A 26,887-nucleotide genomic window follows, 5' to 3' on the forward strand; every position below is an offset into this window, starting at 1 on the left:
CAGGCAGAGTCTTGGTCTAACAAAAAATAAATTACACCAAACTAATTTTCAGGAGAGCATTTCTAGTTAAGCAAGATGAGCCCTCAATCGATTGCAATGTCAGTAACATGAAATGAATCTACCAAACAGTAAAACCAAATATACACAAAAAATACACAGGGAATACCTGAAACATGGGGTAGGTAAGGAAAGTTTCCAGCATTCTGCCCTCACATGCTGGGTTGGCTTCATATTGCTTCAAGAGTTTGTCAAAATCTCTGTTTTGCTTACAGTTTGCCAGCACTTGTAGGCTATATTGATGATTCCGAACAAATTCTTGATAAATGTTCAGCATTGGCAGCAGAATGTCAAATAAGTCAGCTAAAAAAAAAAAAGCAGGAAAATGCCTTTTTTTTTTTCCCCAGCTACTCATGTATTGAAATACATTTTTAAAGAAAATGTGTTTTCCAGTGTTTTCTCTGGAAGTGAATTACTATAATCACTTCTGTTTCCAATACACTGACAATTTAGAAACATTAAACATAGCTCTTTCACCTGCCCAGTGATGGTTGTTCTGATTACCTAATAGTCAGATAGCATCACCAAAAATACAAGTCTAATCAATGATTAGGGCAGAGGAATTCTCATATACAGACCATTACTGCCCGCATGGGATTCCACTACACCTCATCTTGTGGTTTTAACCCTGTATATGCACATTCCTTTCAAAAGGGACTTTTAAGAAGTCATGTCTTTGGAAAAAAAAATCCCTACTGATTATTCAAAAATAAATATGAAAGTTATACCCCTACAGAAAATAAAGTATCTTACCTAGAATTAAGGTAGGCCAGTTAGCTATTCTTGCTTTTAAGCCCTGGTGAAATATCTCATGAAGAAACATGATTGTTTCACTGAAAAACAAGTATTTAAACAAACAAAAAGACAATTCTGGTTTTATTTTCTGATTAATAATTCACAGAGAAACATCTCTTCCTCTTTTGCACTTTGCTAGAAAAAAAACAGAAGACAGTTATTGTTATGGAAATAAGTGCTTCCTTTTATTGCATTGTTTAAAAATACTAGCTCACTGCTTCTAAAAAACTCATAGTATTCAATATAAATATTCTAACATCGTATTCATATTCTAGCAAGGGAAAGGAAACCTGCCTCATGACTAAAGGAATATATTCTGTTTCTCAGAAGTTTGGGGCAGGCTTGGATGCAATCCCAGTCCTGTATCTAATGTTAGATGCCTCCTGGGCTACTTGAACATGCTCATTACAGCAGTACTTGGATGCCTAATGAAAGAACAATTCCTTTTTTGCAGGATATGAAAAGACAAGTGAGAGGGAATGAGATTCCTTAGGCAGGACAACAGAAAATAGAAGCTTTGACATTCTCATCCTCGGGGTCTTATCAGGATCATATGAGGCCACCAAGTCCAGTTTTGCTCTCTTAAGAGAAAAAAAGAAACAGGAAAGGTGACAGAAAATTATGGGAACTGCCCTAAGAGGCACCATCTGTCCTTTTTTGCCTTCAGCAGAGGAAGACACAGAATGCAGGGAGGTAAAGAGGTCATGCTGGTTTCCAACAGCATCACCTGCAGCACCTTTGCCTTTCAGCCCTGGGAAAGTGTCTGGCTCAGTGACACCACCTGCACCAGATCCAAAACAGGAGCCAGGACTCTGCCTTCAGCTGAACCAGAATGGGAACAAGCACTCAGGGACACCCACCAAAAAAAACCCCAAACAAAAAGCCACAGAAACTTCCCAAACCAACAAAAAAATTCCCAAAAAGGTCCCCTCTACCTGTTGAGGAAAATGCTGCTGACATCGTCGTGGCTGATGGGCGGCTTCTTGGAGCTCGCTGCCATCCTCAGGGGCCGCAGGAAGCAGTTCACCAGGACATAAAGCTGGTGCACGTACTCAGACTCAGCCTCCACCATGTTGAAAACTATCTGGTTCCTCTTCCTCATGCTCTCTGCATGAGGAGAACAAATATAGTCTTGGACAATGGTTTTCCATTTTCTTCTGCACAGCCAGCCCCGCATAAAGCTCTGAACCTAAAAAGGAAAAGAAAGTTAAAAAAACATTATTACGTGACTTATCATAAGCTCTTCACTGTAGAAACAACTCTCAAAATTAAAAGTCTTTGTGCAGAAATAAAAATGTTCCTTTATTGATATATAATTGTTCTGTAATTAAATATATTTTACATTTCTGTTTGTTAAGGGTCATAATTGTTGCCAGGAAACAGACTGTAAAACATGGCATACACAGAGGGGAATCTTTCACTGCAAGCTGGAGTGTTGTCCCCTTCCCATCAGCACCAGTGCAGTTCCTTCTTCCTCCCCCTAGAACATTTCTCTTATACCCCAAAGGTGTCCTGCAATACCTCCAGGTAACACAGTCCAGCACAGACTCAATATCATTATTGGCAGAATTCTTTATTTTTTAAGGTCACTTTGCTTTCCATTTTGAATGGATAACAATTGGTATGGGTATTTAAAGCTAGGTATCAATACATTGCTTGGTATCAGACACCAAGGCAACAAACATGGTATTCAAAAAGACAGATGTTTGGCATTCTTAAAAAGCACCTCTATGTCATGGAAAAATCTAACTAAGCATAATATCTTTTGAAGTTGCAAGTGGATTAAAGATTACAGAAGAGGTCTACATCTGGTCACAGGAAATTTCATTATGTCTGTGCCCTGATCTTGATTCATCTTGAATGAGAAGTGCAAAATTTCGCTGGTATCGGTTTACTCTGAAAAAATAACTTAAAATAAAAGGGGCCCAGCTGTCAAAATGACCAAGACACAGAATACAGTGAATTACATACAGATTCAAAGCTCTCTTGCTACTAAAAGGGGCATTCCCAGCTTCTGCAACAATGGTTAATCTACACGAAAAGGAAAACTCACACTACGTTACCAGCTCAGGGCTGACCCTGGCTCAGACTGCACACCCCAGAAAAAGACAGAAACCAGACACGTCCCATAAAGGATTTCATGCAAATACATCACAAGATAAAGTGTGGCACAAAAATACATGTAATTGAAGAGATTTAAGTAGGGGCACGGCAAAGAAAAACTTGTTATTCGACTGTACTTTAAAAAAAAAAAAAGCCAAACAAACAAACAACAACAACAAAAAAAATAAAACCTAGACCAAAAAACAGAAGGACACCCCTCATCCCACCCTCCTCCCTTTAAGCACAAAAGACTTCATGTTTACCTTCTTAATTTTTTTAATATCTGGATCTTCATCTTCCTGGTTGCCTTGATAAGGTCGCATTTTTTCCTTTGTTTTATTCAGTGCTACAATCTGACAAAACCAAACACTCATTAAATGCTTCCTCAAGTTAAGGAAACCCTTGGTTGGAGAACTACCAGAACAACAATTTCCCTTCCCCCAGCCTGTGGAAGGGGCACAGAACGACCATCACACATTTGGGGACAGGGACTGGGCACTTCAGGCCAGTACAGATCCCGGTCCAGCTGGAAGGGGGACCCAGAACCAGCAGGTTCTGCCCCCAAAACTGACTGTGCCTTTTGGGCTTTATCAGCCTGGGACTGCCACAAGGTTTTTAACAACATCCAGGGAATCAGAGCAGTCCTGCACAGCCCTTAACACCATCACAGCCAAACTCAAACCTGAAGGCAGGGAGGAAACAGTGAAATCAGTGGCACCCACTCTGCAAAGCAGTGTGTCATCTTAGGGGGATGAAAGCATGACAGGATGTCAGGAAAAGTAACCCAATCAGCCCAACAGACCTCAATATTTCAAAGAAAATCATTATTCTAAGGAGTCACTAGGGGACTGTTATATATTAGCCTCACTGGGTTCTGTCATTTTCACAGAATACTACCGAAATTCTGAATATCACTGATGCCTTAAGTTTGAGCTTTCATATTTTCCAGATTCTGCACTGCATTAGGATATAACTGAACTCCGTATAAAGTGTTGTCAGCTGTTCTCCTCACAGCCCAGTCACACAGAACAATCCTTGTCCAGCCCCAGAACCAAGGACACCACTGCAGCTCCAGCCCCAAAAAGTGCAAACAGCAGGGAATGGAGGGGAGCAAACTGGGAGGGTGGGACTGCAGAACCTGGAGCTGGAATTGGACAGTGACCCCCCACATGGAAACAGACCAAAACTTATCAAAAGTGTGAGAATTCATGACTAGGGGTTCATCTTGGGTGCACCTCTGTAGCCACAGCTCTCTTCATAGAGGGCAGGCAGGCACAACTTCCCAAGGATATTTCCTGGAAACTGCAGCAAGGAACCTCAGAGAAAGAGAAAACATTCTTATCTCTATTCTCTGCTCCTGATGCTTTTGCACATGTGGAATATGTTAGGAAGATTGAAGAGAGTTCTTAATTGGATTCTGGTGATGGTCGTTTATATTAATTTGCCTATGGGGTCAAAGCTGTGTCCTCACTGTCTCACACAGTAATGGGTATTCCTGTAATATTTTTTTAGCATTCTTTTAGTATTATTTAGAGTAGTATGTCTTAAATATAGTATAGTGTAATATAATTAATAGAATAGAATATAATATAATTTTAATAAAGCAATTGTTCAGCATTCTGAATCAATGGAGTGAGATGCCAATCATTCCCTGTATCAAGGGCTCCTGATTCTGCTTTACACCTTGGGTGGAGCCATGGTCAGGATCTTGTACTTCCCAAGGTGTGTCCTTTGAAGGACTTTCAATAAACCCCCACTTTGTTCCTTTAACTCTGTCTAGCTCTGCTCTAGGAGCCTCCCCAGGCATCCCCACAGCCCTGCACCCAGCAGAAGGCTCCAGTCAGTGAGAGCCTGGTGGCTCTGCCACTCACCTCTGACTTGAGCCTCTCAATCTCCGTGTCCTGGTCCTCCAGCTGGTGCCGGAGCTGGTTGGCCGCCACCTTCTCGGTCTCCACGATCTGCACCAGGTGGATGTACTTCTGCATCAGCACCTCCCGCTCAATCAGGATGTCCGAGTAGCTGCCAGGGAAAGGACAGGTCACTGAAAACAGCCACATGACGGGTTTTGGTGGTTTTAGTTTAAGAAGGCTTCTGCTCCCGAAGCAATCGTGAAAACAGAAACTGGTTCAGGTGAAAACATGTTTTAAATAATTCCTCTTCTGTGCCTAAAGAACTGTTCATAACTATTGTATTTGTGGGGTGCCCCAATGAAGGAAGACAAGATGAATCTGACTCCACATTCCCAAAAGGTTAATTTATTATTTTATGATGGTATAATATATTAAACAATACTACACTAAACTATATTAAAGAATACAGAAAGGATGCAGACAGAATTCTAAAAAGGTAATAATGAAAACTTGTGACTCTCTCCAGAGTCCCGACACAGCTTGGCCCTGATTGGCCAAAGAGTGAAAACAACTCACAGCAGGATCCAATGGAACAATCACCTGTGGGTAAACAATCTCCAAACACATTCTACATGTGAGCACAACACAGGAGAAGCAAATGAGATAAGAATTGTTTTCCTTTTCTCTGAGGCTTCTCAGCTTCCCAGGAGAAAAACCCTGGGCAAAGGGATTTTTCAGAGAATGTGAATGCCACACAAAATCATAATTATTATTCTTGGCATGATAGCCAACTGTGCAAAACATTACTATTGTTAGATATTTATTATTTTTATATGTTTACTGTTGTTAGATATTTACAACTTAGATATCTAACTACTAGTTAGATAATATCTACCAATAGTAAATATCTAACTATCTACTTAGATATTTACTATTGGTAGATATTTACTGTTGTTAGATATTTACTGTTGTTAGATATTTCTCTATTATTAAATAGCTATTATTAGTAGGTACTTAGAATAGAGACTTAACAAGGAAGAGGCTTTATCAAGCATCTAAAAGTGGGGAATGATGCCTTAGGATTTAGCTTTCATATTTTCCAGATTCTGTACCACATCAATATATAATTCTGAACTTGATATAAGTTTACTTAGACAAAACAATCGTTTTCCAGCCTAATATATTTTTAATAAACACCTACTTTATGTCTTTATTCTGCCTAGTCTCTGTTCTAGAGGTCTTCAGGCATGACAATCCCCTCATGAGACATGGACAGATAACATAGCCCCAGTGGCAATAAGACTGCAGAACCATGCTTGTTTAGCTTCAGTTATAATGTGCAGCTTGATCATAAACCACCCAGATCCTAATCACCAAATCATCCAAACTGAGACAGTTTAACATCCTTTTTTAGACTGCAGCAACAGTACCCAGTTTCACAACACTCAGCTACTGAGAGCAAGATAACTGCACTTTTTATGAGCTTCTAATTCTCATGCTTGGCCAAAGAAGTCAGTAAAATCAATTTGTTTTATGTATTTTAAGGTCCTGATTTTTTCCCATCTTTTGGGAGAACTTGGGGGAGCATGTAGCACTTCATCAGAACTATTTCTCTCCATCTGCCAGATCAATTTATGGAAGAATTCCCATCAAAACTGTCATTTTAGCGCGCTAACACATGTTTTATATTTTAGGCCTTTTTAAAATTACTGAAATAAATGCCTTTAATCCAATCAGTATCAAGAACCACAGTATCAGTCTTTCCTTTAGCTCTTGGGCAGCTTTTCCCTGCAGAGGGACAATATCCCTAGTGCAATCAGATGCCACAATCAGAGCACCATGTCAGAAATGCTTCCCAGCTTCAGGCAGAGGAGAAAACAGATTTTCCCTACAGAGCATCTTCACCAGACTGACCCTGAAGCAGCAAAATCAAGACACTTTGCTGCCTCTTATTCTGAGTTTTAGGAAGGTTGTTCCTCTGAGAATTATGGAAATTTACAAGATAAAGACCAAACAAAACACAGCAGAATTCAGGCCCTAAATCATTGACAAGGGATCCACCACTGTTTGATACCACATCTTTTTCTATTGCTGAGTTTGAACACAGCATTTAACAGCAGGAACTTTCTGACTGCAAATCTCTTCCCTGTAAATATCTTCCTGCTTTTTACAGCGCTCATAAAACAATGAATATTTGCTATTAAATACCGTGAGGTTCCTAAAATTGCAGTAATGTGCATCCTCTACAATGTGGTTTTTCTGTAAATATTTACTTGTATTTCAATCAGTGTTAGTGCATCTCCACACTGGAGGGGGCCAATATTAACCACAGTTCTTGCATTCAACACCTAACCTGGAAAACAAGCTTGGATTTAAAATAATTAGAATAAGTTCCCACAGCTATCATAAAGTAAAAGGTTTTTTTCCTTGTACAGACTATAAAAAGAATAAGAAGGGAATTTAATTCTATTACATTTGCTGTCATATTTTGACTGCTGCAGAAGTAAACAATACACTGGAAAAAGGAAGGTCAGGACACCTCTTCCAAGAAGTAAAAACCACACATAAATAAGCCTATCATGAAGCAATGCACTTATCATTCAGCTGTACAAGAAACATCAGTAAAGAATGAGATTAGTTCTTCAATTTTGTTTGTTTGTTTGTTTGTTTTGCAAGAATTCTGGGGTTTTTCTTCAGAAACCAGAGTACTTCACCTCTTTTCACCCTAAAAAGGCATTTGTAGATTCTAAAAATTGTCTGAATCAAAAGCACTAATCGTGTCTGAGTTAGCACTAACAGTTTTACAATATTAAGATAAAAATATATGTAACATATGTAATAAAATGCTTTGATTTAAATTTAATATAAATAGTCTTTCCCAGCTAAAACCAAATCCAAACAGGTGAAACACCCTCTTTTTCTATTTATAATTTTCAAAATGTTCTAGAACTTTTGCGACCAATCGTTTTCAATAGAGAATTTGAGGTATTTCACTTTGGTTTTATTTAAACTGAGGAAAATAGTAGGACACAGACTCACAAGGATGAACTGCTGATGTAGGATCCAATATATTGTTACATACAGTGCTTCTCTTTCACTTTTTTATTTCTTCCTTTAGGGGAAGAAATTATGTGTATTTCTTGGATTCTTTAAATGCATTAAGCTGGACAGCTTTGCTTTACCGGGGAACAAGACACTTTGCTCTGGAAGACTGAAGATTTTGTTCTTTTGAGATGCTCTTAGAGCAATTCAGTGGAGGGGCTTTTTGCTGTCTAAAATGTCAGACTCAGCCTGGAAACCAAACAACATCTCCTTCACTCCCATAATTAGCACTACGAAGAAGAGTTAATTTGAAAAGACTCTGTACACCTACACTAACTTATAATAGGCTAAATCCATTTTCCTTCTCCAAACTACTGCTGGGAAAGGAAAAATCAGAGGCTTTTGGAATAAACCTCACATTCTTCCAACAGCCCCTTCCATCCATCTCTCTCCATGCTTGAGTAGAGATCACCATGTCCAAATGTGTTAATCTGAACATCCAGAGTAATCCCAGGAGCATTACAAGAGGACAGGGCATTGATACTGACATGAACACACATGTATAAAAAATCCTTGCAGGAGAAAATTGTACCAAAACATTCAGATGTCAAAGCAACACAGAAAAACATATAAAACAACCTGTAAGCAACCAGTCTAAGTCTGGTTTTTTGTCTAGGGTATCGTTTTATAGAAAGAAACAACTGCTGCAAACCACAGCTTATATGACTTTTTATTAATATTTTTCTGAGGGAAGCAATTCTGTAATGTCTAAAACATCCTGAAAGCTGAGGCTGAACCTATCTACTACCATCATCTGTAGGAACAGGACTCAAACCAGGTATTTCAAGAACCCCTGACTGACCATCACCCACCACATGGAGAGAGGAAGAAATTAATAAAACCCTGATAAAATGTGCTGCACCATTTAGTCTGACATACTCAGAAAACCTAGGAAAACTTGAGAAATTTTAGCCTCTAGCAGCAAGCCAGGATACAAGTTCCAGTAGTGCTACCAGCAAATACTTTTGAGTTTTGTCCCAGAATGACACCAGAGTTGTGGTTCATTGGAGCAGTCCGTGCTAATTGCCCTAAAGCTGCTCAGGGTGCTGGGAGAAGCAAGCACTTGGTCTGGCCACACCAAACCACCCTCTTGAAAAGCAAAATGCACAGCCTAACTCACTCCTTATGAAAACCGGGCTCTGGCTGTCTGCAAGGCAGAAGAAATTGCCTGCATTTTCCCCACACCCACCTTGAGCTGCTGCAGGACTCCTCAACAGAGGAGAAAGAGCCTCCAGACAGGTTTTAAAGCCTGAATGGCACAGTCACAGCCACAGCAGGGATGGGAACAGTAAAAGCTGCACTAGAACATGACCAATCCACCCCTGTGGCTCCAAGCAACGTGCCTTGGGGTGTGATCCAGGGTTCTGAGGGATCCCTGTGCCAGACAGAGCCACAGGGCATTTTGATGACTCCACACCCCAAATGGTTTTTACTACACGATCCTTTTAACTGAGCGGGGGAAATGCCAGCTGGGAGACAGAGCCTTTGGAAAAGTGGGCCCAACAACCAAAGCACCCAAACCATGTCCGTGGGAAATGGCTCACTCAGGAGCAAGGCGTGAGGGGAGAGAAGGCCACCCTGTTCTGTGGGATGGAGACTGTGCTGGAAACAGCCCTCACCAGCCAGTGTGTCACCCACCAGACACTCACACCTCACACCAAAACCAGCTGCTCCCATTGTCCTGGCACTCCAGCCAGGAAAACCTGACCATTTAGGAATGGTCAGATCTGAACTCTTTAGGAATTCATCCACAAACAAGCTGAAGGAGAATGGCACCCTACCCCATTGTGCAAAACAGACAAGACTCAAAGCATGAGCAGCCATGAACCACAGAATCGTGGCATGGGTTGGGTTGAAGGGACATTAAAGATCAGCCAGTGCCACCCCTTCCATGGCAGGGACACCCTCCACTGTCCCAGTGTTCAGCCTGACCTTGGGCACTGCCAGGGATCCAGGGGCAGCCCCAGATGTTCTGGGCACCCTGTGCCCACGGCCTGCCCACCCTCCCAGGGAACAATTCCTTCCCAATATCAATTTTAAGTCCTTTATTTTAGTTTAAAACCATTCCTCTTCATCTTGTTATCTGCCCATGTAAAACATCATTCTCCCTCTTTTGCAGGAGCCCCCTTTCAGAGGGAAGCTCATGAAAAGCTGCCATGAGGTGTGCCCAGAGTGTGTGGAAAGCCTCTCCTCATCTCCTCCCAGGCTGAGAGCAGCCACCAACCACAGGGGTGTGAAACTTCTTATGGGCTAGAGGGAACAACATTTTGGGGTTATACAAGGCCTGTTATGGAAGTGCAGGAACAAAAGGCAGGGAAAGGGAGGCATGGAATAAGTCTGAGGAGCAGCAAGCTTTGGAAAACACAGAGATAAGGGGATAAAAGGGGATAAAGGATCTCAGGTAAGCACAGTGATCAACACACTTGTCTGGCCAAGACCTGCACATCCCCACCACTACCCATCCTGCCTTCTGACCAAACCCACCTCTCTCTCCTCTCCTTGGTAAGGGGGACTGCATGTGTGCATCCCTACAGCTCTCAGTGCCACTTTCTGGAGCTGGCACCACAAGCCCACAGGTCCCTGCAGTGCCAGGGGCACACAGGAGAGCTGGAGGTGTGAGCCTGGCCCAGGTGTGTGACCACCAGCCATGGCTGAGCCAGGAGAGCCGAGCACTGGGGACACACGGAGGCCGGCCTGCACCAACAGGGATTGGTGATTAGGCTGCTGGAAACAGTTTAAACTAAACTAAACCCAACTAATTACTAAACAAATGGTTTAGTAACTAATTACAAACTCCAGGGTGCTCTGCTTGACACAAAAGCAAAGCAAACAAAAGCAGCTTCTGGGAACAACACAGGCCTGGGTGGCTGGCTGAGGCATGGCTCTGCAGGCCCCGGTGTGCCCAGCTGGAGACCAGAGCAGCATGAGCACTTGCAGGGCAATGCCTCTGGAATTTCAGCTTTTATATTTTTCAAATCCCGTGCTGCATTAAGGTATAACTCTGAACTACATATATAGTGTTAGCTACTGTCTTCACATTTTGGTCAGACAACACAATCCCTCTGGGCCTGAAACTCAAGGGCACCCTACAGCCTCAGGCCCTGAAAGTATAAACAGTATAAAAAGTATAAACAAAAGTGAATTGGGAGGGAGCAAACTGGGGGTAAATGACTTCACTAGCTGAACCTGAAATTGGTGGATTAACCCCTGATGTGCAAATGGACCAAACTTAATTGTGTGAAAAATAATTGTGTGAAAAACTCGCGACCATTGTCCATTTTGGCTGTAGCCTCTGGGAGGCTTCTGACTGTCCAAAATGTACCTATTGAAGGCCTTTAATAAATACCCACCTTATTCTTTTAATGTTATCCAGCCTCTGTTCTAGGCAGCCACTCCAAGGCATCATCACAGGTATGGAGGTCCAGGAGCAGCCCCTGGACAGCTTGCACAGCTCAATGATTTTTGGGGGGCTCACACTGGGTGTCTGCACTGGATGCACCTCTCTGCCTCACTCCCAGCCCACCAGAAACCACAAAATCCTGGTTATTAAAGCACCAGGCCTCAGCTAATACAGTTTTACTGACAGCAAGGCATCAGCGCAGCGCAGCTCTGAGATGCCACAGTGAGCTTACAACCACCTGCAAAATACTGTGTAAAATACACAGCAGAAGTGTGCCTGCAAATCTGAGAGAAAGCTTTGGTGCTTCTGTTTGTTTTTAATTTTAAATTGCCAGTTAGAGGGCAGTAGTTCCTCGTACACCTTAAACAATGACCCAGGTGGAAGAATTATTCCCATTTTCCTCCCTAATCTTCTCCCACATCACCTGTGCAGTGAGCAGACCTGGAGGAATGAGATTGATTACAACTAAGCTGGCAATAAATTAAAAAAGCATATTTCCTTTTCAAATCAGTTTCCCAATTAAATTCACACTTGTGCCGGCATGAAAGGAGGGGTTTTATTCCCACACGTGGGAATTTAAGACTTTGGAATAAGCTAAAGCAGAGAAGTCCAATAAATTTTATTAATCCTGCATTCATATGAAAAAAAAAGCATAAGAGTTTTTGAGCTAAATGCAAAAAAGCCCTAAAACACAGAAGATTTTCTAAGAGAGAGTGATAAGTGCACCTCAGTGTATTGAGGGTGAAAGAGATTTTTTCATAAGAGAACAAGTTCTGGAAGACAGCCAAAAACAGGACTTCCCGATGCAGTCACTGACAGAGAAACTAGAACTTGCCAGGAACAAATCCTCTTGCCCAAAATTGTAGCTCAAAAGGAGCAAACCATGCTCTGCCACCCTGGATATTAAAGAGAAACCAAAATATTGAAAAGCCAAATAAAATAGAAGGGGGAAAAAATGTAAGTACAGGATATGGAACTGATAATGAGGTTCCAGTAAAATATACTGGATTATATATCCCAATTCCTGCTCAAAAGCCAAACAATCCCCCATGTGAGGAGAGGGCTCTATGGACAGGAACAATGGACAACATCACAGTAGAAAAGATCCTTTCATTAGGTACTGGCACCCAAATAAAATTCTTATTTACCCAGAGTGGTCCATGGGGTGCAGTGAGATTGCAGCATCCTTTTTTCAACAATCTGTTTGTAACTGACAAAGTAAATTAGACATGGAAGAAATTTTGATGGCTACAAATATGTGTTGGGGAAAAAAAATAACAAAAAGCAGTACAAAATTAGATTTCTATATGTCAATCTAAGAAAACAAAAAGCCTCAACTACCTCAATTGCATTGTCTCAGCTAACACAGGGATTACCACAGCTTCTCATGAGGATATGACCCTCTGGAAAGCAATTTAATACTTCCCTTTCTCAAATGCCAGCATATTCACACAGAACAAGATGTTCCCAGGTCTCTTTTCAATATAAGAGTAGTGGCAGTCTTCTCAATTCCTCCTCCAACAATTTGTAACTAAGACACCTAGACAGTACAAAAAAGCATCTTAAAAGTGCTACATAAAATGCCATTCATCAATTCCTAAAAAAACCCTTAGGTTAGGCTCAAATCAACAGTGGCACTTCAGAAGTTGCCAAAACTTCTCCCATTTGTCAAAAATACAGATAAACTTCAGGGAAAAGATCTAGATCATGATGAAGGCAAAATTGAATCCCTAAAGACAATCTGTGCTCTTTTGTTCAATTAAGTTGGCAAGAAAAGTCTTACACAATACTCAAAAACTATTATTTTTGCCTCTTTTTATCTATCTTCAGCAAAAGACCCAATGGTTCAGTAACTAATTAGAAACTCCAGACTGTTCTGCTCGACACAATGCAAAGCAAACAAAAGCAGCTTCCAGTGAAGGAGAAAATCATCAGAGCAAGGAGGTAACCCACAATAGGGAATGACACTCCATGCTTACCAACTAAATTCTACAATTTTTTTGGTCGCTTGTTGGAATTTTGTCCAAGGAAACACAAGAAAGCCGTGTCTGTATCCCTGGGAAACTTCCCCAAGAAATTTTAGATACCTGTGCAGAAAGGGTGATGAAGAAAATCCCCCAAATGGCAAAGGACCTTGAGACTGTCCCTCATGGAGATGCCCATAGTTCAGTATCATCAGGAGGTAGGCCAAAATAAGGTGGAAACAGGCAAATAGCAAAAGGGGTGGAGATAAAAATACTGATCTTAGTTACTCAGCTGTCCTGTAAAACCTGCAATGACAACTCCCTGGTGGAGTCAAAAGTCAGCCACCCTGACCCTCAATGTCACAACCAACTTCTCTGCAAGTTTTCACTATTTTCACCTGTGCATTGCTTACCATTGCCTTAATTTCATGTCAGTTTCTACCTTGAAAATTCATGTGTGACACACTTACAAACGGAACTACAAGGACAAAAATTTTACCTCATGTTATGAAGCTCTTCTTGCTCGCGTGCCTTTTACACCAGGCAATGGACAAGAATCACTGAGGCTGGAAAATCCCTCCCAGCCCATGGAGTCCCAGCTGTGCCCAGTCCCCACCTTGTCCCCAGCCCAGAGCTCCGAGTGCCACCTCCAGGTGCCACCTGCAGGGCTGGGCACTCCAAACCCCCTGGGCAGTGCCAAGGCAGCTCCTGAGCCCCCTTTCCATGGGGAAATTCCTGCTGTGCCCACCCTGAGCTGCCCTGGCCCAGCCTGAGGCCATTCCCTCTGCTCCTGTCCCTGTTCCCTGGAAGCACAGCCCGAACCTCCCCTGTGTGTCCCCCCTGGCAGGGAAAGGTTGTGGCAAAACCAAACTGGTGCTGCAGAGAGGGAAGCCCAGGATGCTGCAGTCCCTGAATGTCCACGAGCATGAGGCAAAAAGCGCTGTTCCCTTCCTCACTCACTGTCAGCTGGATGCCTTGACTTAGCTGTTATATTTTTCAAATCCTGTGCTGCTTTAGGGTATAACTCTAAGCTCCATCTAGAGTGTTAGTTTCTGTCTTCACATTTGGTCACACAGCTCCATTCCTCTGGGCCTGAAACTCAAGGACACCCTACAGCCTCAGGCCCTGAAAGTATAAACAAAAGTGAATTGAGGGGGAACAAACTGGGGCTAAAGGACTTCATTACCTGAAGCTGTAATTGGAGGATTAACCCGTGAAATGCAAATGGTCCAAACTTTAAATTGTGTGAAAAACTCACGACCATTATCCATCTAGGGTGCAGCCTCTGGGAGGCCTCTGACTGCCCAAGATGTACCTATTGAAGGCCTTTAAAAAATACCCACTTTATTCTTTTAATGTTATCCAGCTCCTGTTCTAGGCAGCCACTCCAGGACACTGCACAGCAAAAGCTGTCCCAGACCAGGACAAGCCCTGCAGCAGCACGGGGCTGTGGTGTCACACAGGGGACACTGGCCCAGCCCTGAGCCCCAGGGACCCCAGGGCATGGGATGATTTGTCACCCAGAGCTGCTCTCCACTGCCCACCCACAGGGCTGGCCTGGGAGAGGACAGAGCCCCACTCAGTGGCACCAGCAATACCCTAAGTTTGAGCTTTCATATTTTCCAGATTCTGTGCTGCATCATAAATAACTCTGAACTCCATATAAAGTGTCAGCTGTTCTCCTCACAGCCCAGTCACACAGAACAATCCTTTTCCAGAACCAAGGACACCACTGCAGCTCCAGCCCCAAAAAGTGCAAACAGCAGGGAATGGAGGGGAGCAACGCGGGAGGGTGGGACTGCAGAACCTGGAGCTGGAATTGGACAGTGACCCCCAATATGGAAATGAAACAAAGCTCATCAAAGTGTGAAAACTCGTGACTCAGAGTCCATCTTGGGTCCATCTTGGGTCCATCTTAGGTGGAGCCTTGGCCACAGTTTCGTGCTGCCCATCCTCTGAGGCCTTTTAATAAATCCCTACTTTATTCCCTTAACACTGTCTAGCCTCTGCTCTAGGCATCACCAGAGGAGGACACAGCTCCCAGAGCAGGCTGCCCAGGCAGCACAAGGCCTGCAGCCCCAGGGCCTCACTTCACAAGCTCTAAATTAAAAACTACGAGCTGCTCATGTTCAATTTTAGTTCTGAAGCAGAATCACTTGTGTTTACATGGCTCGTGTCCTAAGCAATTCGGGAGCTGCCTGGCTCCTTGTGCGTTACCATGGCACTGCAGATTAGCTGAGGTGAGTGTGGATGGGAGGAGGCTGCAGAAAGTGCATTTCAGCAGCAGCTTTGCCTCCTGTTATAAATTACAAATACCGTTATTGCCTTTCACATTTATGTATTAGCTTTTGTTTTGCAAGTTATTATTCATCACAGAGATCCTGATATAGTGAAATTTGTGATTCCTTTTAGCTGCTTTTTGGTATAGTATAATCAGTCCATTTAGGTATGCACCGTATAGCTTATAGAAATACTTGGTAAATACTGAAGTAAAAATTGAAAATATAAATATAAATAGAATTATAAAATATAAATATAAGTATAATATAAATTGTAAATATAGGTATTGAAATATTTGATAAATATATCTTAGGCCATAGCATAATATTAAAATAGAAATTATCTGATGTTAAAATGCCTTTATGTAACTAACTCAGAGAATGGAGTAAGATAATTATGTGGTTCCTTGCATTTGTGGACTGAGTGGTAAAATAAGAGTGACAAAAACCAGAACCCAATTTACTGGCTCCTCGTTACCAGGGAGTGTAAAAACAACAGGATGGAACCACAAGAAGAAATAAAATATATTGCTTTAATTTAGAAGATGGCATGAAGACAAGCCAAAGGTTAAAACCAAGCAAAAGAACATCTAAACCCAAAGGAATGTTTGAATATATACATACTCAACTCAAACTCTTATGCATATACCTGCACCCCCTGCAATGTAAAAGTATATAGAGAACATGGTTTAGGTTAATGGTGTGCTTTTAGCAAATAGCCAAGCACCTCAGCACTGGATTTTATCCCTTTTATCCCTTACTAAATTTCTAAAAACTTTGAAGATTGAGCATCATTTCTCACACCTCCTGCATTCCTCAGGCCTTCACTGAGATGACTTTAATTTAGATTACACCTAAACCATGGCCACTTGCCACCCTGGCCTCTCCTCAGGCACAGACTACTGCATGGCTCAAGGTCCGTTTTCACAAAACTGTGGTTCCGGTCATTCAGAATTTTGGTTTCAAAGTCAAAAATTTATTGGTCACGCTTCATCATCTTAATGGCTTGACATCCTCTTTCTTACACTTATTTTTCTGTAAGAGTTTTTAAGGAAAAACTCATTTATTCATCTGTCATATCATTAATTTCCTCATTCGCATGACACGCTTGTCTCTAACAGAAGACTAATCCTAGGGCTTCTTTCTAATAAAATAATATATTCTTCCTGAACTAATTTCAACTGCAGCACAATTGCTTATGAAAGATGAAAGGCAGTGAAATAAGCATTGAATGTTAAAGGTGTTTTTTTCCTATAAGGCACTCATGAATTGGAAACAACACCCAGATAATACATGTAATAATTTCTTTCTGTTTGGAAGATGGGTTTAGGTTCTCAAAGTATTATCCATTTATCTGTAATAAAATGGATCAGAGGGTCACAAATCGAGTTCCATACCTTGCTTGGTGAATAGCTTCTACCCACTCATCTCCATCAACCTCATCCTCACAACGCAGCTCCAGTGGCTTCTGCCCCTCATGGCCAAAGAGAACAGTAAAATAATGCTGCAAATTAGAACAAAGGAAAAAAGGGTTCAGAAACTCTTAAATTAAAAAGATATGTAAAATTTTTAAAATAAACAAAAACCAACCAAACAAAAAAAAAAAAAAAAAAATAGAAAACACAAAAAACATCCCACCCAGCAAATAAAAACCACCAGAAGACTTTATATACTCAGCCCAGTGTGTTGCCAGCCCAAAGATGTGTTTTAAGTTTTAGTCTTGAAACATGGATTGAAGTTAAAACTACCCTGAAAATATTCCCCTGTGTATCAAGGTAATAGCTTTCATGTACTTATTGCTAAGTTATTGTTCTTAAACTTCCACATCCAAGACAACAAAATACAATTCCCTAAAGAGCTCCTACAGCCAAGTACAATAACAGAACTACAGTGGGGTGTCTGCAGTTCTCCCTCACATTTTTTAACCTCAGACTTCCCTCAGCCAGCTTGGGGATCCAAGCCCGGAGCCACCACCACCTCCTCCCAAAAATGCAGATTGTGCACTGGCTCCAGCTTATTCCCCACCTTCCCAGAAGCACGGGGACCCTTGTCATCCATAGTACTCCCAAAACATGTTTTCCCCTCTCACAAGAAGTCTCATCCATAACTATATGGCAACTACCTTTTTTTTTTTTTTTTTTTTTCCCACAAGGATAGGCAATTCACCCAAAATGTGGCATTTCTTGCATGAAGGCCATTGCCCTGGTGTGTTCCACAGAACTTTCAGGGAGGTTTTTGCCACTGTCAGAACACAGCATGAGCAGATTTAGCTGGTGGGGAGGGGAGAGCCACCTTAGCTCCCACATGACAGGGATGGATATTTACAACCTTATTTTGCACAGCTTGTGTACCAACTTACAGCCAGGCAGCAAACAGGCTTCTTCCAGCTCAGATGAAAACAGGTCAGAAAACATTCTACCTAAAGACACCTTCATTTTCCACAAGTGCCCTAAACACACCCTTTAGCAATCCAGGTGTTTCACGGGCAGGAGGACGAGTGAGGGTCACAAAAACATCCGGGTGTGGGTCTGAGGGCATTCGGGAGCAGTTCTGACTGAACTTGTCTGGGTCCCTCCACTGTCCTCACTGCCCAGAACTCCCCCAGCCCTCGTCCACCTCCACATCTGTGCACAAGGAACAGAAATTCCTGTCTGGGCTCCAACAGCCAAACTCCAGCACTCCTACATTTGGCTTCCTTTTGGGTAACATGAGACAAAAAAAAGGCATTCCAGGAGGAGAAATTATTCACTTGTGCATTGTATTAGTTTGTTAAATATCACTGTGAATATAAAAAGCACTCTTCAGGCAGAAGAGCACCAGGATTACAGACAATCGCAACAGAAATGAGGCCAAATCAGAAGCAGCACTCACATTTAACAGGCTTTAACTAAATGAAGTTCAGGCTCAGACCTGTTAAGTCTTAGAAATTAAACAGCTCCAGAGCCCAAATGAGGAATAATAAATGAGTAGAAGAACAATCTTATAAGCTGTGGGGTTTCAACAGAGCATATCACTGAAACCTGAATACCATGAATAGGAAGGAAAAACCCATTAATCAGGTCCATAGGATTCTCCACAGCAGTGAAAGATAAAAACTTTTACAATAATACAGTGCAGTTGAAAATAACCTACAGCACAGTGAAAAGTGCAGCAAGATTACACACAAATGTACTCTGTTTATAGAGTGGAATAGTCTATTTTAAAAAGCATATTTAAAGATAAATCACACTGTTCAGCACTGCATATTATGTAACAAGTTATTTGCGTTTCATAAAGCTGTTACATATAAAATTAGAATAAAGACACAAGTGCAGACAAGCACTGGATTTAATCCCATTGTGTGGGGACTCAAGTTGAAGGGAGAGACAATATCAGAGTCCTCCCTACTTTCAAAGTGCAGCAACTCAGACCTCTTTAAAGCAAGACTTGCAGTGATCTCATGTCACAGAATTTAAACTCAGAGGTGTGCAGTTACCATGGTGACAGGCACGCCAGAAACACACAGTTAGAGCAAGAAAATGCATACATTTAAACTAACTTAGAGGGCAACCACAGCAGCTCTGGACCCAATGGCAACTAAAGCTAAATAACAGGAGGCATTTGTTTTGAAATCACCTACATCTGTCAGCCCTCCAAACAGGCATGTTGCATTCAAGCATCAGGATCGGGTCTCACTTCATTTATCCAGAAATAGTCAATTCTAGACCAAGAAAAGTGCAAGAAAAATACCATAACATGACTCTAAAAAGAATCTCAAAGTCATCTTTAAATTCTCTTTTCAAAATAAATGTTGCTCATTTAAAAAACTAATGTACTACAAGAAAATAAGATGGTGTCTGTGATGCACTATTACATTCCCCAGTAAGTGATGTATGTGAGTGGGCCTGTATATATAATTACACAGAGACAATATAATTTTAGCACTGCCATACAATGCCAAACAGTTCAGCTTGCAGATCACTGCAGCACAGTACAGGTAAAAAACATCCTTCTGCATACACACCATCCTCCTCCTGAAGGGAAAACAGTAAATATTTAAGCACTGTAGCACATATTTACATCAACTACCCTCATCACCATCATTATCCTGTCTGCTGGATATCAGGAACATACTTGTGTTTCAACTTCAGCTAGACAATTTTGTGGTTTATGTTTATTCTGAAAACCACTGGAATCATAGAGGGTAATATGAACAATCTGTGTTTTGACATAAAACAAATGAAGTAATTTCATTTCAAGGTGTCTCTTCTGTGTTCAGTGACACTGACACAGTGTTCATTTGCACAAAAACACCTTTGGCAGAGTTCTTGAAGGTGAAGTTGGAGGGAAAAAAAGAGGAGGGGAAGCTTCAGGTGCCTGGCACGGGTACGAAGGCATGACTGACAGCCAAGGAAGGAGCTGAGGGACATCAGGAGCACTCCTTGGCCCCTACCTGGGCTTGACCAGAGTTTCTCCCTGCAGAGAGAGGAGCAGTGACGGAGGAGCTGATGGGTGCCTGCTGCAGAGACAAGGCTGGAGCCAGGCTCAGGCTCTGGGTGCAGAAATCCCGCACCAGAGCTGGGCTGCCCAGCAGCTCACAGCACCACTCTGCCCTTGCAAAACTGCCCAAGGGATGGCAGCACTCGAAGCAAGGCAGCACAGCCTCTGCAGCTCCAACATTTCCCCTTCAGAAGGGAGAAAAACATTGTTCTGGTTACAAAAAAATCAACGGAACAGACAAACTCTCACCAAAAAAAGTGCAACAACGCAGCAAACAAAAAAACAGGCAAACAAAAAATACACACAGAAAACAACTCCACAACAAACAAAAATCCAAAAGCCAACCCAAAAAAAAACCCTATAGAAAAAAAAAATATTAACCCAAATGATACATGCCCTGTAACAGAAATACTACTTTTCAGATCACTGAGGTCAATAAGTGGCAATGCCCCAGACAACTGCCCTTTCCAAAGATTTCCACGCTAAACATAAAACTAATTTATAATAATGCACTGTGAAATCGTAATTTTAAAACTTAGTTGTGCCATGATCTGACCAGGTGCTATTTCCCGATTTTTCACTGATTTATTGCAGTCCTGGTTTAACTATTCAAGCTGGGATGTTGTGAGTAAGTTAAAAAGAAAATTTACGGGCGTCAATATTGATAAGAATGGGAAACAGAGATGAAAAACAACGGTGGAAAATTTGTTTGTGTACCAAGATTGCTACCAAAACATTAAGAGCCATAACAAAAGGCTGTTTTCAATGTGAGGCATGAGGAAGCTTAATCATTTGCCGTGTATTTAAGGCTTACATTCACTGCCTGATGTTTGCAAGGGCGTGTTGCAAACCTTTGATGCTGGAAAAGGTGGCAGAGGTGATTAATTAAAATTTAACATGACAAGTTAAAAATATTTATTGTTCTTGACTTCTAAAGACGTTTTCATTTCAGAACCTGGAAGCCTGTGTGCAACGTGAAATGCAAGCAAATTGCTGAGCAAAAGAGAACAATCACTACAGCAACTGAAAACTCCTCAGTAATCCCAGAAGGAAAAGCAGCAAATTGCAGTCTAAATCAAAGCAGCTTATGCTATCCAAGGACACATTAACTCATGGAGTTTTCAGATGTGTTCGACTGACAGTATTTTGCCCAGCTTCTGAAACACAGAACAAAATGTGTACTCTGTATTACTCACACCATGGGGAAAGTGAAGGAAAAGAAGGGGAAATGTTGGGAAGAAGGCAGCACCTCTAGGAGGGAATAAGTGGGCAAGGATGAATATGTGGAGGTGAGGGAAATGTTTGGGGGAGAAGGCAGCAACCCCTCACACAGAGAGATCATTTACAACAATGTGTGGTGTCAGGACAAGGGGAATGGTTTCAACCACAGGAGGGTGAGACGGGGTATTGGGAAGGAATTGCTCTCTGGGAGGGTGAGGAGGCCCTGGGATGGAGCTCCCAGAGCATCCGTGGCTGCCCCTGGATCCCTGGAGGTGCCCAGAGCCAGGCTGGAACAGCCTGGGACAGGCATCCCTGCCGCGGAGGGGTGCGATGGATGGGCTTTAAGGTCCCTCCCAACCCAAACCATCCTGTAATTCCTTGGCTGTGCCAGCAGCAGGGTGGGCACGAGAGCTCCTCTCTGCCAGGGAAGATTCCCCCGTGCTGGGACTTGCTGTGCCACCACTCCTGGCAGGAAATCCACATCCCATCGCTGCTAAATTAGCATGAGAACGGAATGATGACAGGACTGAGGATTCATTTTGAAGTTTCCAGGGAGATCTACTGAGCCAACACATTTCATGCTCGTATCACACCAATTAGTAGAAGCTATAATGAGAACAGGATTAGTGGACATCAGAATTAACACGATGTACTTGGGAAGAGTCAGATGGTTTTTGTACAAGGATGTCATCTGCTCTAAACCCAGAGGAGTTCTCAGAGGGGTCAACAGGTGTTTGGGTTGCAACAAAAATGGTTTTCACAGTGATTTTGACAGATATTTAGGGAAATGCTACAGCATGTAGGACTTAAAAGAAAAAGGTCATTCCACAGATTAAAAAAAAAAAAAAAGAAAAATGAAAAAAAAAAAGAAAAACAAAAAAAAATCTGCTCAAAAGCTAGGAATCAGTTGGAATATTGAGCCATCTGTCAGTTCTTAGAATGCAACAGTCATCAAAGGACTTCCTCAGGAAATTCTGTTGAGGCCTGGGACAGCCATTACAAAGGATGACAAAGTTTGTAAATTTTTTGAGATAGTAACGATGAGAATCTCTTATTAAGAACTTCAACAGGCCTGAGTTACTGGAGAGCAAGAGGGCAGACAAAATTAATTGTCACAAAGTGACATACGTGAGGAAAAACACTCCAGGCTTCACATGTGGGAAGATGGACTTTGTGCTTGGCAGCACCACTCAGGAGCAAGGTCCCAGGAAAGGTTCCATGGAAACACCATCCCAGTGCTCAGCAATGCCAAAAGAAGCAAATCAGACTGCAGGGGTGGCTGGGAGAGGAACAGAACAAAGTGAACAAGGTAGTTACACCATGAAACATCCCGAGTCCTGTGGGCACTTTTGGGTATGTCCCAGCTGGACAACTGAAACTTTAATCTGGGACTCTTCAGCACAGGGAAAGGACATGAGATGATGGTTCTGAGATGAAGGAGGCCAATTCGGACTGGATGTGAGGAAGGAGTATCTTACCACGAGAGTGGTGAGACATTCAAGGCCAGGCTGGACAGGGCTCTGACCCACCTAATAAAGTCACAGTTCATTGCAGAGAGGGTTGGGCTAGGAAACCCTTAAAAAGCCCCTTCCAACCAGAATGTTCTGTAATTCCATGGAAGGAACAACTCTGGGGATACAACAAGAGTCTGCAAAACCAGGAGGTGTGCAAAGTGGAAGAATGGGGTGCCACAGGTCTACTTCTTTTCCAATTAAAAGTTTAAAAAATCTATTAAACAAAGGTCAGAGAAAACAGCTTCAAAACAAACAGAAGAAAGTGGTAATTCACAGAGCTGGTGATAGTCGGGCGCTGCTCTGTGACAAAGGAAGTGGTAAATGCAGTGGCAGTGATGTGCAGGCAGAGCAGAGGGTTCACTGTGCAGGCTTTCTGGGCTAGCAAACACACAGAATTCATATATTAGTAATGCAAACAGTCCTGAAGCTGAAAATAACTGGAAAGTCAATTCAGAGCAGAGGGAAGGGAAAAGTAAAATAAGCATTAAATAGATGCCTTCCCCAGCATGTCCTCACAGCCACTGTGAGGCACAGGTAATTAGAGCAGTAGGACCTTTGGTTGGAGCCTTTCTCATAGTCCTAGAGGGGCTAATTAAAACTTCCCTTGGTGGCATGAGAGTCTTCTACAGCCTTCAGATTGCTCTGCACCTGATTATAAACGAGATGTGCTGGTGCCTTCATAAAGTGCTGGCTCTAACAAGTTTCCTGGGGTTTTTCTTGCTGGTTTTGGGTTCAATTTTGATTCTTTTAAAAAATAAAGAAGTAATTTGCAAACCTGGTAGAGACACACTGGAGTATTTCAGGTTCTGTGTTTCTTTCTGGTGACACCTGGGGATTAAGAAGGTGGGGTTTTTTTTACCATTTTAATGTTACTTCATCATCCCTGATAGGTAGACGTCAGATACTGAACAGAACTAGGGAGAAAAATATTCCACAGGGAAATTAGAATAGGGCTTTTATCTGCCTAGAGCACATTAGAAGATACTGATTTGGATCTCCCACACTGAGAATATTCAGAGATGGGCTGTGATATCTGCTCCAGGTTTAGCTTCAAACTGGACAAATACAAAATATCTTGTACTGGGTGAGGGATGGGATGGCTTGATGTCTCCTATCTTCAGCCAATATTGAATTAATCGAGTGCCAACCTTCTCCATAAAATCTATTCTGACATCTGACAGTGAATTGCCTTCCTGAGCCATCCTGCAAATATTGCCAGGCCAAGAACAACTGAGGTAATTATATGTAATTATGCAATCAACAGTTTTCCAGTTAGGGAGATTACACATAAATGCACCCTGTGTTATAAACTCTTACTCTGTCAATTAGAAAATACCAACTTGCACGCAAAACAGAAGTCAAGGAATACACAAAGGTCACTGAGGACCTAAATTCTCCTGCAACTCTGTTGACTTGCATTGAAATTACACCAAATTACAATGGTTAGAGCACTCGTTTTCATGGATGAGAGAACCAGGCTAATATGGCCCCATCTGCTCTATTTTCAATGCAGACCATTTGTACTTCAGCAGCAGTTTATCAGCATGGGAAAATTCTGCCACATAAAAGGAAAATTTTAACAAGTAAAACCTACAGGAATGGGTACAACAAGTAAGTGCAGCTAAATTATTCACTCATAATAAACTGAACACGGGTACCTCCATCTCAAAGCGCATTTGACACAGCCCAGTGGGAATTTGCTGCCAGAAACCACAAGCCACTTGTTTCCCAGGGACCTGAGAGCTGCCTTGCAGCGACAGCACAGTCTCTAGTAAACACTCACAGCCCTGCCAGGGCTGCTGCCTCCCTCCCACGTGCACCAGGGCTCCTGGGGCTGCCACTGACACATCTCTGCATCTCATTTCCCCAGGTGACTGATGCTGAGATGCGCCCTGAGGACACTTCTGCAGGCTGCATTCCTGAAAAGTGGAGAGGGACTCCTACAAAGCGCGGCCAAACCCAGCCTGCCCAAGCCCAGAGACAGACAGAACTGCTCCAAACACCCGGTGGTGGACACAGCCAGCTCTGTGCTTACCCTCCACCCCATTCCCAGCATTCTGATCCTCCCAAACGCCAAGGAAAGGACACAGCGCTCAGAGCCGCAGCTCACACTGAAACACAAAAATATTCCAGCACCACTTGTTGCCTCTGCTCCCTCCCAGGCTTTTGTTTCTCTCTAAGACATTGCTTATGCTGGCAAAGGAACAACCAATCTCGGAAAGTGCTGGTTTAATGGCAATTTGAGAGGTTTTTCAGGACACACACACTCTCACGTGGAGAGCTCACCAAACGGGCAGGCACCTGCGGGGACCGCGGCAGTGAAACGTTCGCAGTGCAAGTGATGGAGAGGGAGCACAGAAATCCCATTTTCCCTGCTGCAGGTGGGCTGGGGACACAGCCCCTCACTCCTTGCCCCTGCCCCATTTCAGGGTTTCAACAGCTTCCATTTGGCCCCAACTGGAGGGAATGAACACTCAACTCACTCCACGTTTTGATCCCCCCTCAAGCATGGCACAGGCGGCAGGAACCGGGACCACAGCTGTACCACAAAACTAAGCACCATACAAATAAATTAGAAGAAATCCAACTAAAGTAGTAGAAATAGAGCTGTATCAGTAGGGATGTGCCTGCATCAATAGAAAATGTGATGTTCAAGCTGACACAGAAAGGACAGATGGGGAAAACAGAAACAGACCAAAGGGAGTACTGTAATGATTTGCAGTGTTAAACGTTTTTCAGGACTCAAAGCTTTCTGTGTTTTGCTCTTTTTTTTTCCCAAACGCTCTAATTTTTTCACCAGTTGTCACAACCCTAACCTTTCTCCTTGTACTGACAGCCTTCCCCTCCTTGTCCAAACAGCAGCCAGAGCTCTCCAGCCCTTTCCTCTGAAACTGGCAGTGCTGAGAGTTCCTCCACACCAATTCTGACACTAACCTCAGCATCTGGTTTGCCCTGCAGAAGACATCCCTGTATTTTAATTAAAAGATTGGACTTTAAAGGCCAGAATGAACATTTATAACCTTCCATTTTGATTACTTATGTAATATGGACCAGAAAAATCTCTCCAGAGAGCTCCTGCATCAAACACACAGGATGAAGATGAGACACACATCCTCCTTCATCCATCCTAACACAGAAAAGAAACACAGAAAATAATGAAAAACCCTCCCGAGCCCAAGTTAAAATTTTCTAGGTAATAAATTACCCTCGCTGCTGAAAACATGCAGCTTCATTTCAAAGAATGAGCAGGCAGGTAAATAATGAAATTATCTGAACAGCCTGGATTTTGAAGATTGCATTCCTATACTGTGCACTGCAAAAGTGAAGCCTGGCTTCCTCAGCAAACCCCATCACATATGTACCAAAAATAAAAAGGAACAAAGATAAATCCACCCCTAAGCATTCACAATACAATTTCCACAGAGCAAACAATTTTAATGTATTAATTTACAGGAAGAAGATTAATTTACTGTCTTCTAATTATATTCTCAAAATATGCAAACACAGCATTTGACATTTTCAAAGCTCTTTACAGACAGTAACTAATCTCCAAACTCCTCTACAAGGTAAGAATTATGGTGCCCATTTTAGACACCAGGATATGTGCAAAGATGCCCAAATATAGATCTGCTGTAGAAGAGTTCAACTCAAGACTGCTATAAACAGAGCTTCTCTCCCTGAAGTGAGCCAACACACGATAGGGAGGCAAGAATAAGAAGTCAGCACATCTCAGACCTTGTTACATCCCTGTTAAATATAATAATTTCTATCTATAAACATTTTCAAGGGGGAAAAAACCAACCACTTGAAATTTCAAGCATCTGCAGTTTTGTGTGAGATGAGGGACAAGGCTGCTACAGACACACACCAACACCAGGGACTGACAGGGCTCTGATGGAAAATCAAAGACCCCTGCAAAGAGCAAAATACAAGGTTTTCATGACACCTGAATGATTTCATTGCACAGGAAAACACCCTTTTGTTGGCACCATGCTCCCTCACAGCCACACTCTGTGGTTAAGCAGCCCTGAAGGGTCAGAGCCTCATTACAACCCTGTAAAAAAAGTGAGGAGAAAACTTCCCATTTAGGGAACCTGGAACTGCCTCCCGCAGCACATCTGGA

At 42.4% G+C, this 26,887-nt stretch overlaps 1 protein-coding gene across 4 annotated transcripts in view; it reads right to left on the reverse strand.

The window, feature by feature from the left end:
• Window positions 1–26,887, reverse strand: part of RASGRF2 (Ras protein specific guanine nucleotide releasing factor 2) — a 123,377-nt gene that overhangs the window by 68,615 nt on the left and 27,875 nt on the right. For all 4 annotated transcript variants that reach the window (XM_063179710.1, XM_063179709.1, XM_063179708.1 and 1 more), the window contains exons 2-7: window positions 16,948–17,054; window positions 4,827–4,974; window positions 3,219–3,308; window positions 1,788–2,041; window positions 811–890; window positions 167–360 (exon numbers count right to left, since the gene is read on the reverse strand). In XM_063179710.1, coding sequence (XP_063035780.1) covers window positions 167–360; window positions 811–890; window positions 1,788–2,041; window positions 3,219–3,308; window positions 4,827–4,974; window positions 16,948–17,054 — 873 coding nt within the window. The remainder of the gene's footprint in view (window positions 1–166; window positions 361–810; window positions 891–1,787; window positions 2,042–3,218; window positions 3,309–4,826; window positions 4,975–16,947; window positions 17,055–26,887) is intronic.

This window comes from Melospiza melodia, chromosome Z (assembly GCF_035770615.1).
Source record: "Melospiza melodia melodia isolate bMelMel2 chromosome Z, bMelMel2.pri, whole genome shotgun sequence".
NCBI classification, from domain to species: Eukaryota; Metazoa; Chordata; class Aves; order Passeriformes; family Passerellidae; genus Melospiza; species Melospiza melodia.